This window comes from Mesoplodon mirus (assembly GCF_964341445.2).
Source record: "Mesoplodon mirus genome assembly, chromosome: 14".
Classification (NCBI taxonomy): Eukaryota; Metazoa; Chordata; class Mammalia; order Artiodactyla; family Ziphiidae; genus Mesoplodon; species Mesoplodon mirus.
Window position 1 is genome coordinate 65,934,221 of NC_138990.1, and position 16,828 is coordinate 65,951,048.

At 36.3% G+C, this 16,828-nt stretch overlaps 1 protein-coding gene across 37 annotated transcripts in view; it reads right to left on the reverse strand.

Annotated features, from left to right (window-relative positions):
• The window catches only part of NRXN1 (neurexin 1), a gene marked incomplete at both ends in the record, with an annotated part of 1,125,847 nt that overhangs the window by 165,079 nt on the left and 943,940 nt on the right, over positions 1-16,828 (reverse strand). For all 37 annotated transcript variants that reach the window (XM_082643223.1, XM_082643222.1, XM_082643212.1 and 34 more), the window contains one exon: positions 7,427-7,598. In XM_082643223.1, coding sequence (XP_082499349.1) covers positions 7,427-7,598 — 172 coding nt within the window. The remainder of the gene's footprint in view (positions 1-7,426; positions 7,599-16,828) is intronic.

The following is a 16,828-nucleotide window of genomic DNA, read 5'->3' on the forward strand; positions in this document are numbered from 1 at the left end:
TTGATAGGAAAAAAAAGCAAATAGTAGAATTAAAAAAAAACGGTTTAATCACACACAAAAATACTAGTTATTATCAGTATTTATCATAAAAATATAAAAACAATCCTGGGCAATTTGATAAAATAGGGATCAGAGTGTTTTAGAAAAAATTAAAAGAAGGGCCCATCATTAAGTTGGGAACATGGCTGATCTCCCATTGAACTCAGGTAATTATAAACTATGTTACAATAAAGATACTTCTGGATAATAGTCAAATTATAAAAGCACTGTCACAAAACTATAAATCTCTTCAAAATCCGCCAAACACCTGCAAGTTTCCTGAAAGCCTAATATCCTTAAAAATGTAATTTCTCTGACTTTTAGCCTTTACCTATTTCTGAAAACCTATTTCTATCTCAACTCCTAAAAACTAAATTTTCATTATAGTGGCAACTATTTTTTTTTTGTATCTGACATACGTGATTCATTGTTTTTAACTAGTAGGTAGATTCATTATCCTGATCAGTACTTTTGAAGAAGAGTCCTTGAACCCAATTCCTCAGTCAACATTGTTGGCTACCTTTACTGAAAATTTATGATAATGTCATTCTCTGTTTAACCCAAGTATTTTTCAGGAGTGAAGTCAACATCTCCCTTTATTATGATAAGAATTTAAATCTCTAAACAAATTGTAATTTGGAAACAGTGACGGGGAACAAGAAGATAAAGGGGGAATCTTCTGGAAACCATGAAGAAGGGCTGCCATTTATATATATTTATATTATCTATGTTTGCCAGACTGTGTAGTCTAAATGATGCCCATCAAACCATGAGAGAACCTTTCTCTTTATCAGAAAATTAAAAATCCTAATATGGTTGCGTTACAGCAACTGTAAGAACGCTTTGATATTAAAAAAGAAAAAAATGCAGGTCACTGAGAATATATTAGAACAAGTGAGAAGTCTGAGAATATATCATTTCTTTCCATCTCCTTAGATACAATTTCACTGAAGCTAAGCATTTTAGGTAGATGTATTTAATATACTGCTCAATAAAAAGTTCATTATGCTTCATCATTAAGAAAAGCCCCCAAAGTCTCAGAAAAACTGAACACCGTGAAAGAAGATAATTAAAACGGAAAAAGTCAGAGTTTTAGTCACTAATGCTAATAAAGCTATAGTATTTGAAGTTTCAGATTTCTCATAGTATGAAGGTTTACTTTGGATAATTTGGATTAGTAAACAGTTAACTATATCAAATAGAAAGCCAAACATTTATATATTCACATAAATATTTATCCATGTACCTATGTATTTTTAGCTAAAAAACATGAGCAAGGGCTTCCCTGGTGGCGCAGTGGTTGAGAGTCTGCCTGCCAATGCAGGGGACACGGGTTCGTGCCCTGGTCCGGGAAGATCCTATGTGCCGCGGAGCGGCTGGGCCTGTGAGCCATGGCCGCTGAGCCTGCGCATCCGGAGCCTGTGCTCCGCAACGGGAGAGGCCACAACAGTGAGAGGCACGTGTGCCGCAAAAAACAAAACAAAACAAAACAAAAACATGAGCAAAAGACAATGCTTTGACATTGAAGTTAAATGAGGAAATGGAATTTATTCAACAATTATTTATTAAGTACTCTATTATGTGCCAAGTCCTAATAATCATGTCTTCTGTTGGAGCCTACCACAAACTTGTAGTTTATTTAAAGAATGATTCACATCTTCTGTATGGTTTATCAGTTTCCATAAGTGAGTTAGATTTTCATTGCCTTACTTTGTAGGAGGGAAACAAAATTCAGTCACACTCTTCCCATATCTCTACATTTAACCAAGACAGGGGCAAGTCTTCTATTAAGATACAGTTTTTCTCCCAAATAATACTTAAGAATTCTTATACTTGAATCCTCTAATGAACCGTTCCTCTTCTAGCTAGTGAAATCAACTAAATTTCAAGTGATGTCACTGAGAAATAAATATAAATTAGTAAATATATAAAGTTTGAAATCATGTCAACCTAAAGGTTGATTGCTGCAGGAACAGTACAACAGTATGATTCATAATGGTTTCCTTAATTTGCTAATAAAGTTTTTAAAGTGAGGTTAAAAAATAATCAGTGCCTACTAATAAGTAATACTATTCAAAAATTTAGTGATAAAAACTATGATTTCTGTAAGAAACTTATTTTTATTCCATGTGCTACTATTTTTTAACACTCATACTATAGTTTTGTGTGCATGTGTGTCTGTGTGGGTCAGCAGAAGCAGTAGGCTGTGACATGGACTAATATAGACAGTTATGCCTGATCGTGTAAATCATAATGTTTAGTTATGAAGAATATACCTTGCTATGTTGAAGGATACATCTAATGACCTCTCTTCTGTTTGTTTTTTGTCTCCCAGACAGTATAAAGGAAAGCACACAGAGCCAGTAGATAGGAGTTTCCAAGTGTAGTTTTGGCTCTGCCACTAACTAGCATAGTGATCCTGATCAAACCCATTGGCCTCTCCAAGATTCCATTTTATTGTCTGAAGGATGAAGGAGCTGGTAGAGAAGATCTTTGAAGTTCCTTCCCTCCTTCAAATTCTATGATTATAAATGAGGTAGATTTTCTCAATTATATCATCCACATAGTAAAAATTCAGGTAAAAATAAATAAAAATCCTCAAACCAATGGATACTTTAGTACCATATAGGAAACTTTCAATGATGGAGTGGCTTAAATACATAATAATTAATGACTTGAACATAATTAATGACTTGAACTAAAAATCAATCAATTAATCTAAACTGTGTAGAATTTAAAGGGAAATCATCAATATGACTTTCCCTGAGCCCTGAAATATCTGAAGCCTTTGAAGATGACAACAAAGTCAAGATTTAGAGATAATACCCATAAGATCTTTGAGCCAAATTGAATGGTCATGCAAAAAGCATTTACACCCTCTCCATGATGTCTTTCCTTGAGTTATTCCTCTTTCTTTCAAATCTTCCATCCCTAAACTATCTGCTTTGTTACAACACTCCAGATTGCCATTTTCTCTTTTCTTTAAACTCTAATAACAACTAAACCCTGTACTACTAACTTTGAAGCTAATCCGTTTTATGTGACATTGGTAGGTTTTCAAAATCCTTCTTTGCCTCCCAGATAGACTAAACTCTTAGTAAACAGCAACTATATCTCTTACTTCCCTACTTATTCCTATCACAGGTTTCCATTTCATTGTTACCTAATGCAGTCTAGTGGCCATACTGCAGCATCAAAACATTGAATAATCAATGTTTACATTGGGGGGGGAACTAAAAAGTAGAAATGGCTCTCCTTTTACTCAGTTGTTCATTAGGTCTTCTAATGTATTCTGTATTCAACCTCTTTATTTTCTCATACCCTCTCACCTTATCTTAGGCCTTTATCTTTTGATACCTGGGCTTTTTAATAGCTTCCTAATTATTTTCTGTCTCTACCTCTTCCTGCTAATCCCATTAAAATGTAATCTAGCCTTTCAAGACCCAAATCAAATTTCCTATATTTTTTGTAGTCTTGCTAGACCACTCACTCCAAAATGGCTTCTCTTCCTTGGAACCAATTTTCCCTTTTGATTTTTCTTATTCAGAAATTAGCTGAATATGATATGATAACACTTGTATTTTCCCACATAGTATATTTTTAATCTTGAACATTTTTTATGTATCTCTGTAACCAGATGGTAAGCCTAGGAAGTTCCTTTAATATAGTATATATTTGTTGATTTGATGTATTAACTTGACAGGAATAAAATGAATATTTGACCTTGTACAGAATAAATAACATCTTTTTGGCATTCTGTGGTAGACAAATGAAGTCAATGGTTTATCCTCAAAGGTAACTGTGGTTTATCTGGAGAAATCTTTAGTCTGGGCTAGTAAAATAATGTTAGGTTTTGTGGATTAGCATCATGAGAAGACGAAGTCTATGTTTGTTGAGAAAGAAAATTTTGCTAACTGTAATTAGGAACAAATCAGGGATTAATGATGCATTATATTCTAGAGCTTTAACTGACTTTAAATGGTTTGCAAAATATTATTTCTATACTTTGCTCCATGCACAGAAAATAATGAAAACTGGGTCTGCTATTCAGAAAATTCAATATTTATTCTAACATGTGAACAGTTGAGTTATGAGAATACTCCATATACTCCAGAAGAGCATAAAATCTACCTCTGCTAATTAGTTTCTCTATGAAAGCCTTCCAGACAATTATAGGCTAATACCACTGGTCAATGCTTTAAGTGCTTTTCATTAAAGGTATAGTGTTGCTACCAGATGAATTGCTTCATATAAAAGCACTTACCACAAAGTCCTACAATGGAAGGTTAAGTGCTATACTTAATTACTAATTTCAACCCCTATTACCTATATTTTGCAGTGCAGGCACTTAAAAAGGAACCAAATATAGTCTGTTGGTTTCCACTTTCCTGATTACAGGATTTAGTGGTAAAAGCATTAGTCCATCTGTTTTTCTAATGAATAATAACCAAAAAAAAATTTTTTTTAAATAAAAATAGTCATACCACAAACCAATATAAAAGAGATATGCTAGACATTTCTGTTGAGCTCATACATAAGATCACTTTGTTCTAAAAACTTTAATCTAGATGACACATACTTGTAAATTTGTATTCAGTCTTCATGGCATTGTAGCAGATGAAGCTCTGAGAGAAAAAGGTATTTGAAATTTTCATGGCTTATTTCCTACCTCAACATCATGCTGAAATGCACACAGAGCAGATGATTAATAAAATGCTTGATGACAACCATGGTGACTCTCCTGAGTTCTTTACACATTGATTGTTAAATTTTTATATGTATGTATCGAAATTCCTCACAGGTGCTCAAATTTTCTCAAGGGCAGATTCTGTCTTACCCTTGCTTGTATCCTTCAGAATAACTGCAACTTTGCTCACTTTTGATTTATTAATAACATCTAAAATACTCTTTGGTGAAAGGACACTTAGAATCTTTTACTAAATATAAAAGGTGGCATCTAAATTGAGTATTGCTGAAGGGTCGTTCCTTAATTATCATGATTTTGCCAGCTTCTGATTTTTAAATATATTTTATATTATTTCATATACTGAGCATCCATTTAATTGGTACATAAGACATCATATGTATTAAACAACTATTAGTCTAGAAAAAAATATAGAAATATTTGTTGACTTAGTTAATTAACACTGCTCCAATCTCAGCTACTGACATTCAAATTGGACATTAGCATACCACAAAAAGAAAGGGATCATGTCTTTTTTGGACTATGCCTAGAATATAGTATCTGGTATGTGCACAGTTAAAGGGTTGTTAGTCAGATAAAATATATTAAAATAGTGAGGTATAGAAATTTTTAAAAACATAAAATATTTATCCAAGCGCATTAGTGCATTAGAAAACGAGGTTCTGATTATCTGTGCTTGGGAAATGCATACTGTATTTCTCTTCTAGAGATTCAGTATGGTATTAATATAACAAAGTACAAGCATAGATATTTTTAACTTAGTTAACCCAGAATTTCCCAAACAAACTTGAGAGTGGGACTTCCTCTCTCCTCTCATAAGTCACCATTAACATTCTCTAGAATAGGGCTCTTAAAGATACTAGTTTGGAAGTATGATAAGAGTGAAAAGTTACTAAACTAAGATAATTTTAAAGAATTAACTGGTGAAACAAAGCTAGGCTTCAAGAGGCAACTGCCACATGTAATAGTAACAGGATTTATCATTTTACATGGCCAGGTTCACTGTTCACGGATGACAACATCCCAGGAGCAGAGTCTAGATCTCATCCTACTTTATATCTTCAGTGGTGTCCAGTGCAATGACTTCCTCTCAGTAAATAGGTATTGATTAATCTGGATTTTAGGAAATTCACCAGTTTACGTTTCTGTTGTTTCACTAAGGCTGCAGTTATCATAAAAATTACATTTCTACTAGGATTCAGTACATGCAGTAAGGGATTAATTAGCAGGGGCTATGTAGCACTGCATACATATTTAAGTCACTTTCTTGCCAGATCTTCCATTCCTTAGTCTTATTAAAGTTGGTAACAGAAGGTGTGCATTCTTGTAATTGTAGTTTAAAACCGGGATAATTCCAAGGACATCAATTCAGCAAATATTTATTGAGTGTCTACTATTTGCCAGTATTATAAAAGGCACTGGGCATATTATTAATGTGCTTGCTTCTGAATTTTGTCATAGAGCAGGGTTTTTTTTTATTACATTTAATTCAGCAAATATTTGTAAAGCACCAGATTTATAAAATAGGTTTGAAATGTGGCTTGAAGATGTAGATGCTGTAAATTATAAAAGGTCCAAAAGGGTATCACAGACATTTTATTCCATAATTGTGCGTAAGTAGTACTAAAAAAAAATGATCTTTATTTAGTAAGTTAGTTACTTCCTCGAATTATTTCTTTCAAGAAACAAATACTGTAATAGAGAAATTTATATATAAATTTTGGTAATAATTTTTATTGTGCAAAATAAAAATTTCTTTTTATAATCTTTCTTTATACTAACCTTTCTTTATCTTTCTATACACAGATAAATGAGACTGATGTTTTTAGTAACCTCTTTTGTACTAAAATATGGAAAGGATGATAATTTCAGTAAAATACCTTTGGACTTTTAATTTGGATTTTACTTTAAAATAGCATTTTAAAAATTGAGAATATATGCAATCACAAGTAACACTGGTTTAAGTTTCTAATCTACTGCCTTTGTTTCAATAACAGTACTGACAAAACTCATTAATGATGAACAGGATAATTTTTATTTTATCAATAATAGCTTGACATACATTTTATAGACTTGAAATGACTAATACTACTAGTGTCACAGAATCTTTGCGAAACCCCATGGTTATATGACAGTGAAAACAAATTTCATTTACTTACATGTTCTTATAACTGCTGTTTTATGGTACTATATATAGTTCTTTACTATTTCTCTGTTTGTCCCATGGTCCTCCTGCAGCTTTCGTGAGTTTCAGCTATGTACCACCATCAAAGGAACTCTCCTATTTTCTTTCAGAGAAAAGTGTTATGATATTCCCTCTCTTAGGTTTAAAATTTAACTTTGTTACTTTTGACAAAGCCTTTCCTTTGTTCAAATGCAAGGATCCAGTTAACAAAGAGCTTTGACATGTTGTGCCTTTTATGTGTGCATTTTTCTGGTTTCACTGATGTCCCGAATTTTGCAAACAATAACGTGTGCCTTCAAGTTCTCCTATAAAATGCCATTTGTACACTGTACCAAGAACAGATTAGGACAGCATTACATTCACGTGACTCTAAAATCTGATAAATACTTGATGGTTTCTCCGAAAACCCACAATTGGGTGAAACGGACGAAAACAATGCTTCGTTTTCCAGTTTGTTTTTCATAAAATCTTCCCCCGATACACATTCACTGGCTTACCTGCAGGGTAGCGCTCAATCACTGGCCAGCTGTCCACCTGTAACGTGGCATTGCCACCACTCCTCGTGAAACGGACTACATGGTATTTCCCATCGTTAATGATTGCATTGGACTCTTCGATGGCGATGTCATCTGTCCCAACATTAAATTTAACTCCGATTTTTCCTTGATGCTGGAAGGGAGGAAGGGAGTAGAAAGAGTTATATGAAGTTGTGTTGATTCATCATCATTTACTAAGAATTACCTACAGGGTATTGCTTAAAAACATGCTTCAGAACAACAGCTGCTTTCCTCCGATTTTACTTCTGAAAAGCTCCGACAAGGTTCTTAACATTTGGATAAATCTGAAGCATCTCTTTCATGGATAACTGATATTCCAAAAGACACGCTTTTCAAGAGAATTGAGCTGCCTTCTTCCCAGAGGTTGCCACAGACAAGGCGCACAGCTGCCTGTGTTAAAGGATATATTTTAATGTTCTTTAACATAGCTCCTTTAATCCACGCCTTCCATTTCACGAGAAAAATGAGGCTTGAAATTCTCCCTTTTAATAACTGGTAAAATCAGAGCAATGAAGTCTATTTCTAAATACAAAGTGGACAAAAGCTCACAATATAGAAAATCACTCTACAGGGTATGGTACACAGACAGGCATTTAATGAGTACAATCATTATTTACACACCAAAAAATCATCATATGCTAAGAATCTGAAATTCACTGAATTTCTTTATTTTGCAGATGATGAAACTATGATACAGGAAGGTGCAATGAGTTGTTCAAGTTCACATAACTAAATAGAGGGGTGCTAGAGTTAGAATTCAGTTCCCTCATTCTTCATTTATACCTAAGCTAAGATGAAGTTAAGATATGGGTATCTAAAAGTAACTACCTCTCTGAATTATGTAAAGCAACGTTCTAAGTGCAAAGTTTGTGGCTGTTAACTTTATAATTTCATAATACAAGGAAGCAAAGAGAAACATGTGCTTATGTCCTCTGTCTTTGAGACGCCTTCTCTAACAGCAGGGCTGTCAACTCTACCATAAGTTCAGTTGATTTTTAAAGCATGTGGATTTGCCCTTAATCAGTAGCACAGAATACTTGCACTGTGGGCCCTTGTCAGAGCACATAACCTCAAACTGTCTGCAGCTCACCTTTTATCAAACCTCAGTTGAGAGGAACGACATGGGGGGAAAGGGATGTAAAGGACATATAGTCCATCCATTCCTGCAGAAATTTAAAATCAGAATTTCAGAAACCAGAAGATTTGGACCACATCCTCTTGACCTCTTGCTGGATTCTCATCATTGAACTAAGCAGCAAGAGCATGGCATCAGTTTACACTGAGCGTTATTGTAAAAAAAAAAAAAAAAAAAAAAAATCTTGTATAACACTGCATTAATTGAAGGGAAGTATTTGAAGATGTTGTTTGGGACACTGATCATTGTCATTGTCCCCTTCTATATTTCTTATTCCTGGTTCTTAGTGTCCATAAAAGATCTCTTTCTAATAATAGGTTAGTATGGTTTTTATTTTATTGTGTTTTGATTTGTTTTGGGCTTGATGAACAATATGACTTAAAAGCACATTTCCTTTCTGACTGGTTATTAGGAAACTCAGAGTCAAAGTGAGTAGGGAAATTTTACAAGCTGCATAGACCCTTGCTATACTGTTTTCCCCTGGGCTTATTTTTATTTTCTACCATATTTCTCAAGATCCTTATTTTTAAATATATGCCACTGTAAGGCATTTCGGTTTTTGATAGATTGATTCAGAGGACAACTAAACAACAGGATTCCAATAAACACTAACCTCTTATCCAAGGGCCTATAAAGACATTTTTAGACATCTTTTTAGCATAGGTCTTTGGTGCAAGCACTCATTACTTTTTCACTTTGGTAGAATTCCTATTTGCTTATTTTCAGTAAAATATTTAACATGGCATATTTATATTTTAACACATATGTGATATAACTCCACAGGGAATTTTTTAAGATTCTTATTTAAGAGGTTTATTATCTTTATTTAGACAACACTTCTATAGTGTTCTAAGCACTTTACAAATACTAACTCTGGTATTTCTCCTAACAGCCCCAGGAAAGAGGTACTATTTTATCTGCATTTGACAGATGAGGAAACTGAAGCACAGAGTGACTAAGTAACTTGGCTAAGGTCATGCAGCTAGAAAGAGAAAAGCTGTGATTCAAACCCAGGCAGTCGGGCTCCAGAGGTTGAGTTCCCACTCATTACACTAGGCTGAATTTTAGTAATATTGGGTCATCCTCTAGCTGCAGTTAGCAGATTTGGTAAATCTGGTTGTTCTTTGTTACCTGTTTTATCTTTCTGGCTAGAGCAGGAGCACCACGGAGCCTCTTATTATGCTTTGCAGATTGTATGTATCAATCAATAAGTGCTTAAAATAATTTTATAGAGGATAGTAAGCAACTGATATGTGGACATAATAGGATGCTAAAATGGACTCTTTTTGTCTCAGTTTCAGCTTCAATCCTGAGATACCAATAAGTAAAAAGCAAACAAACAAACAAACACAGATTTCTACTTCCATTTTACAAAATGAGGTACAAGATTGCCTAAGCCAGACTTGCAAAGAAGAGCACTGAAAACTGCTTTTAAGACCCTGAATTAATTACCTATTTGCAGCCCATTAAAGAGGCAAGAAAGACCAAGAAGCGATTGATAATTAGAAGAGGATTTTTGAATGTGATGTGATTTGCATGTACCGCCAAGGTAGAAGGTTACTTTTCCCTTATCTTAGGGGTGCTCAGGAAAGGGACTTTAATGGAACACCTCAGAAAGTTTGATACTTGTCTCCTGGAACTTGGGGCAGTTGTTGGGGCAATCAGCAACCCCAGTTGCCCTTGCCTGGGATTTGACGCTTGCCTGACAAATCTTCAAGGGGAGAGACTGTGACTGGCTGATGCTCTGATGGCAGAGCAACAAGTTATTACTGCACCAGGGCCCACCCGTACATTAGTTTGTTAGAAGGAACATGTGAGCATTATACGTGGACCATGGGTTAGAGAGTCAACACTAAATTGTGTTGTATTCTATCCAAGAGGTCCCCTGGGGAGAGAGGTGGTGAGTAGTTAAGACAACTCAAGAGAAAGAACCTGGAGTTGTAGTGATGGGTGCCCAGGGACTGAGGCAGAAATCCTAAATGACCATCTGAAGGAGGTGGTTAAGAGAACTAAAAAAACCCCACCAAAATGCCCCCCAAGAGTGCCCCTCAGTGTCAATCTTAAGCATGGGCTAAGCACAGTTAGACAGTTACTATTGTATTAGCCAAGTAAGATCATTTCTGCCCCTTATCTCCTCTTCTCCTGCTTCATCCCTGGAGGAGTCAAGGAGAAGAAGAGTAAACGTCGTGTAAACAAGAGGAGAAACAACCTTGCTCCCTCACCCAGTGCAAGTGGCAGCTCTAAGGCAGCCCAAGCAGGGGTAAAGGGATAAGGGACTGGCTTTAACTGAAATTGTATTCATTATTACAAAGGAGTAAGCTGAAATTACTTATGTCTAAACATGAACAGATTATTTTTTTTATTATCTAAAAATGACCAAGGTAGTGTTGAGACATTTCCTAGACTTTACTGGGGTCAGGAAGAAATATTCGACAGATCAGGTTTAAATTCCTGTTGCAACCTAGGAATCAGCTCTTTCGCCGTAACAAGTACATGGAGATATTTGTTACTCTAGAGCTGACTGTTTTACTGTCTCTTCTATTATAGTCATGCACCTTATCCCAGGATAGATGGAAAGAAATTCTTCAAGTTTCCTACTTGTTCTGATAGGAAGGCTATAGTAGGCTATTTTCATCAGAGTTCTAATCAGTAAGGAGATTCAAGTTCTGTGAATAGACGCATTACAATGCTAAAGATACAAAATGCACCAAACTCTGAAAAAGAGTCTTTTACCTTATCCGTAAATGTTTCTGCAATATGAAATGTAAAATGCTTATTTTCTAGGGTAAAGAAATGCCCAGATTTCTCAGGGATTCATTTATTGCAACATAGTAAAACAAACTATTAAGAAACAGTGAGAATCGCTGATACTTGGAAAGCTCCTGACTTTTAAATGATGCCCACCTTTCCCTGCATATGTTGATTCTTCAACTTCCAACATCTTTAACATCTCATGGATTCAAACTCCAGAGTCAGATAGACCAGAACTGAATACCACCAAAGTAGGCTCAAATAACAGACTGTACCCTAACTCAGACATTATTTACCTCACCCCAGGTTGCATCAAGTCCTTGAAAAACAACTTAAGCATAAATAATAGCCAATGGGCCAATTTTTTCCCTAAAAACAAATAAATTAGAAAAGGTATATAAACTATAAAATATTAATATCAAGCATGTTTAGAGGACCAATATTTATAAATCCATTCAGAAACTGTAAATATTCTCAAAACACATCCCTCCCATATTGACAGGGTAGCAAGTCATTTCAATTATATAAACAAAACTTGCTAAACTTTCTTGCCAATAGATAATTACAATTTAAAAAAATTCATTTTAAATTCTTATTCTCTGGGATTAAATGTGATTGTCCCTGGCAAATTCTCATGACATTGCATTAGCAAAACCGGCAGTAATTTCACTGGACATGTACTGATTTTTCAACTTTGTGTCTTCCTTGAAATAGATAACTGGCTCCCACCATAATTTCAAAAATCTATTATGAGAATATCAGTAACAAGGCATTTATAATTTAATGAAGTCTTTCCATGGATTCATTAAATAAATAGTGACAAAGGTAATTACTGATTTTTTCACAAAAGCTCATTTCGGAATAAGGATTATATTATTAGGCCAAGTTAAAAGGAAAAATGAAGATGACACCAGAAAGGAACTTGAAAGTTTTAGCAAGTGACACCATAGTTAATGCATCTCTTAATTCCATCTGAATCACATATTCATTGGAAAAATATTTGTTTTAACAAAGATCAAGATTTAATGGTATACTCAATATCTTGGGCATACTTCAAGTAGGATGTTTGTGTGTTATAGATGCAGATATAGCTCAATCTATATGCATTCGAAACAGATGAAACAGAATACACATATATAAAGCTTTAGCTTGTGTATGGCATACACATACGTCCACTGCTTCTTTTCCCCTACTCTGGGGTTGTTATGAAGAAGCGTTTGGCTCAACTATGTCCAGGAAAACAGTAAAAAGTGAAAAATTGTCTTCTTTTTTTGTTGTTCATTTATTTATCATACTCTTAGAGTATCACTAAGCAACTGAACAAGTGTGCAACCCAGGATGGCATGTAGATTAGCAAGGAGGCTTGTTTATGGTCTATAAGCTTCTTTTGTGCAACACGATACAGTTCTATACTCCAGGGCCCCCCTTTAGAGAAAACTTGACGATGTCTTCAAATGCACTCAATGCTTGCGTTCGTTTCTGAGTACAGAACAACTCTCATGGTCCAAGTCTACGTTGTCAACTGAAGTCGGAGTCAGGCTGAGTGTTATGTTTTGCCCTTCCAGAGACTAACCCTCACCAAGGAACAGAGGTTTTAAGGCTGAAGGGGACACTGGGGCCTATAGTCACTATTGCCGGGAGTAAGTGACACTGCAGAGCGCCAAAGTCAGAGAGCCGCCTGTTCTCTAACCTTAAAACAAACACACTGATTCAGATCATTGTTCATTTAACCCCAAAACATTTCCAAATGAATGACTTAGGGGTCCTACTGGCTGGTAGAGATTGTGTTTACCAATCTAGATGGGCCATAATGTCAAGAAGTGGTTTGGGTCCAGTTATTTTAACCTGGCACTGAGCTGGAAACGCAACCTGTCCCCCCAAAAGAAACCCCACACCATTTCAAAAACAAGAGGTTACCACTCCCATCTTCCACTTTCCCTACTGATTTATACTTTTTTATTCATTCAGCTAATAAATAAAAATCGAATAATATGAATTCTGCATTTGCTAAGTGTGTAGACAATACAAACAAGTAAAGTGTGTTCTCTGCCCTTCAGGAAGTTTTGAATCAAATTGAGAAGATACATCATGCATGCAAATATTCACACCCACAAAAGAGTTAAGGGACTGGCAGCAGCACTGTTGGGGAGGGTTCCAAAGGTTCTCAGGGAGCCTCCGACTGTGTGGCCAGCGTTTGGACAGCTGTAATACAGCCAGTGGATCCCAAAGATACCCAGGGACATAGAAGATATGTTCTCTCTGTCCCCCATCTCTCTTTCTAGGCCCTACATACCAGAGGGCTCACCAGGTACCAGGCACTGAAAAACATACCAAGTAACTACCTGAAACTCCCAGCTGACCTAAAAGTTAAGTGCTACTTTCCCCATCTGCTCAGAGACTTTAAATAATGTACCCTGACTCATATAGCTAATAAATATCAGTACTGGAACCTCACCAAGTTGGAGGGACTTTGTAAAAAAGAATGTCTTCAACTGTGTCCATGTTCCAGAAGATCTTGAAACCAAGGCATGCTCAGAGAATGGAGTTAAGAGTAGGGCTACTGAAAAGTACACCTTTCTTTTTTTTTTTTTTCTTTTTGCGGTATGCGGGCCTCTCACTGTTGTGGCCTCTCCCGTTGCGGAGCACAGGCTCCGGATGCGCAGGCCCAGCGGCCATGGCTCACGGGCCCAGCCGCTCCGCGGCATATGGGATCCTCCCAGACCGGGGCACGAACCCGTATCCCCTGCATCGGCAGGCGGACTCTCAACCACTGCGCCACCAGGGAGGCCCACACCTTTCTTCTTAACTGATTACATTTCATAGCGCCACACAATAAGGAACCAGAAGTGCCTGAGATCTAGGGTGATACCACCTTAGAAAGATCTTGTTTAGGGTCATACATTCTAAGAAAATAGTATTTTCATTTTCTCATCAAATCTTCATTAAGGATAGCATACCTTTTTTATTATATCCCCATTCTTTGGAATGCTATAGCTCCTTTGATTCCATGAAACTATATCCTGACAATGATATCACTCTCCTGGAGGCTGGGTACATCACTCATCTCTTGGTCCTCAGACTGTCTAATAAAACTTTGTAAGCTCATGACGGTACTCCCTCATACCCTGTTTTAGGTGTTAGTTCTTATGTACCTGTTTTAACTCCTCAACCATATTATAAAGAGCTTGAGAGTAAGAAACAAGACTGACTTACTTCATATTATATCCTTCACAGCACTTTGTGGACTACCTCTACACTTGTAATTTTCCAAAACTCTTTCACATACACATTGTTTTTTTAGTTGAAATCTAATTCACCTATCATAAAATTTGCCCTTTTGAAGTATACGCTTCAGTGGTTTTAGAACATTCATGAGGTTCTGCAACCATCACCACTATTTATTTATTTATATAAATTTATTTATTTATCTATTTTTGGCTGCGTTGGGTCTTTGTTTCTATGCGAGGGCTTTCTCTAGTTGCGGCGAGCGGGGACTACTCTTCATCGCGGTGCGTGGGCCTCTCACTATCGTGGCCTCTCTTGTTGCAGAGCACAGGCACCAGACACACAGGCTCAGTAGTTATGGCTCACGGGCCCAGCTGCTCCGTGGCATCTGGGATCTTCCCAGACCAGGGCTCGAACCCGTGTCCCCTGCATGGGCAGGCAGATTCTCAACCACTGCACTACCAGGGAAGCCCCCATCACCACTATTTAAATCCAGAATGTTTTCATCATGCTGTAATCTTCTTTTGATGAGATAATGCATATAAGGTTCTTAGCACACTTAATAGCCACTCAGCACCTGTGAGCTCTACTACTGTTTTTTTTGAAGTTTATTTTATTTATTTTTAATACAGTACGTTCTTATTACTTATCCATTTTATACATATTAGTATATATATGTCAATTCCAAACTCCCAATTCATCACACCACTACCACCACCCCTGCTGCTTTCCCCTCTTGGCATCCATACGTTTGTTCTGTACATCTGTGTCTCGATTTCTGCCCTGCAAACCGGTTCATCTGTACCATTTTACTAGGTTCCACAGATATGAGTTAATATACGATATTTGTTTTCTCTTTCTGACTTACTTCACTCTGTATGACAGTCTCTAGATTAATCTGTGGCTCTACAAATGACCCCATTTCGTTCCCTTTTATGGCTGAGTAATATTCCATTGTATATATGTACCACATCTTCTTTATCCATTTGTCTGTCGATGGGCATTTAGGTTGCTTCCATGACGTGGCTATTGTAAATAGTGCTGCAATGAACATTGGGGTGCATGTGTCTTTTTGAATTATGGTTTTCTCTGGGTATATGCTCAGTAGTGGGATTGCTGGGTCATAGGTAATTCTACTTTTAGTTTTTTAAGGAACTTCCAAACTGTTCTCCATAGTGGCTGTATCAGTTTACATTCCCACCAACAGTGCAACAGGGTTCCCTTTTCTCCACACCCTCTCCAGCATTTGTTGTTTGTAGATTTTCTGAGGATGCCCATTATAACTGGTGTGAGGTGATACCTCATTGTAGTTTTGATTTCATTTCTCTAATAATTAGTGATGTTGAGCAGCTTTTCATGTGCTTCTTGGCCATCTGTATGTCTTATTTGGAGAAATGGCTATTTAGATCTTCTGCCCATTTTTGGATTGGGTTGTTTGTTTCTTTAATATTGAGCTGCGTGAGTTGTTTATGTATTTTGGAGATTAATCCTTTGTGCGTTGATATGTTTGCAAATATTTTCTCCCATTCTGAGGGTTGTCTTTTCATCTTGTTTATGGTTTCCTTTGCTGTGCAAAAGCTTGGAAGTTTCATTAGGTCCCATTTGTTTATTTTTGTTTTTATTTCCATTACTCTAGGAGGTGGATCAAAAAAGATCTTGATGTGATTTATGTCAAAGAGTGTTCTTCCTATGTTTTCCTCTAACAGTTTTATAGTGTCCGGTCTTATATTAGGGTCTCAAATCCATTCTGAGTTTATTTGTGTGTTAGGTAGTGTTCTAATTTCATTCTTTTACATGTAGCTGTCCAGTTTTCCCAGCACCACTATTGAAGAGGCTGTCTTTCTCCATTGTATATTCTTGCCTCCTTATCAAAGATAAGGTGATTGTATGTGCATGGGTTTATCTCTGGGCTTTCTATCTTGTTCCATTGATCTATGTTTCTGTTTTTATGTCAGTACCATATTGTCTTGATTACTGTCGCTTTGTAGTATAGTGTGAAGTCGGGGAGTCTGATCCTTCCAGCTCCATTTTTTTCCCTCAAGACTGCTTTGGCTATTCAGGGTCTTTTGTGTCTGCATACAAATTTTAAGATTTTTTTGTTCTACTTCTGTAAAACATGCCATTGGTAATTTGATAGGGACTGCAATGAATCTGTAGATTGCTTTGGGTAGTATAGTCATTTTCACAATATTGATTCTTCCAATCCAAGAACATGGTATATCTCTCCATCT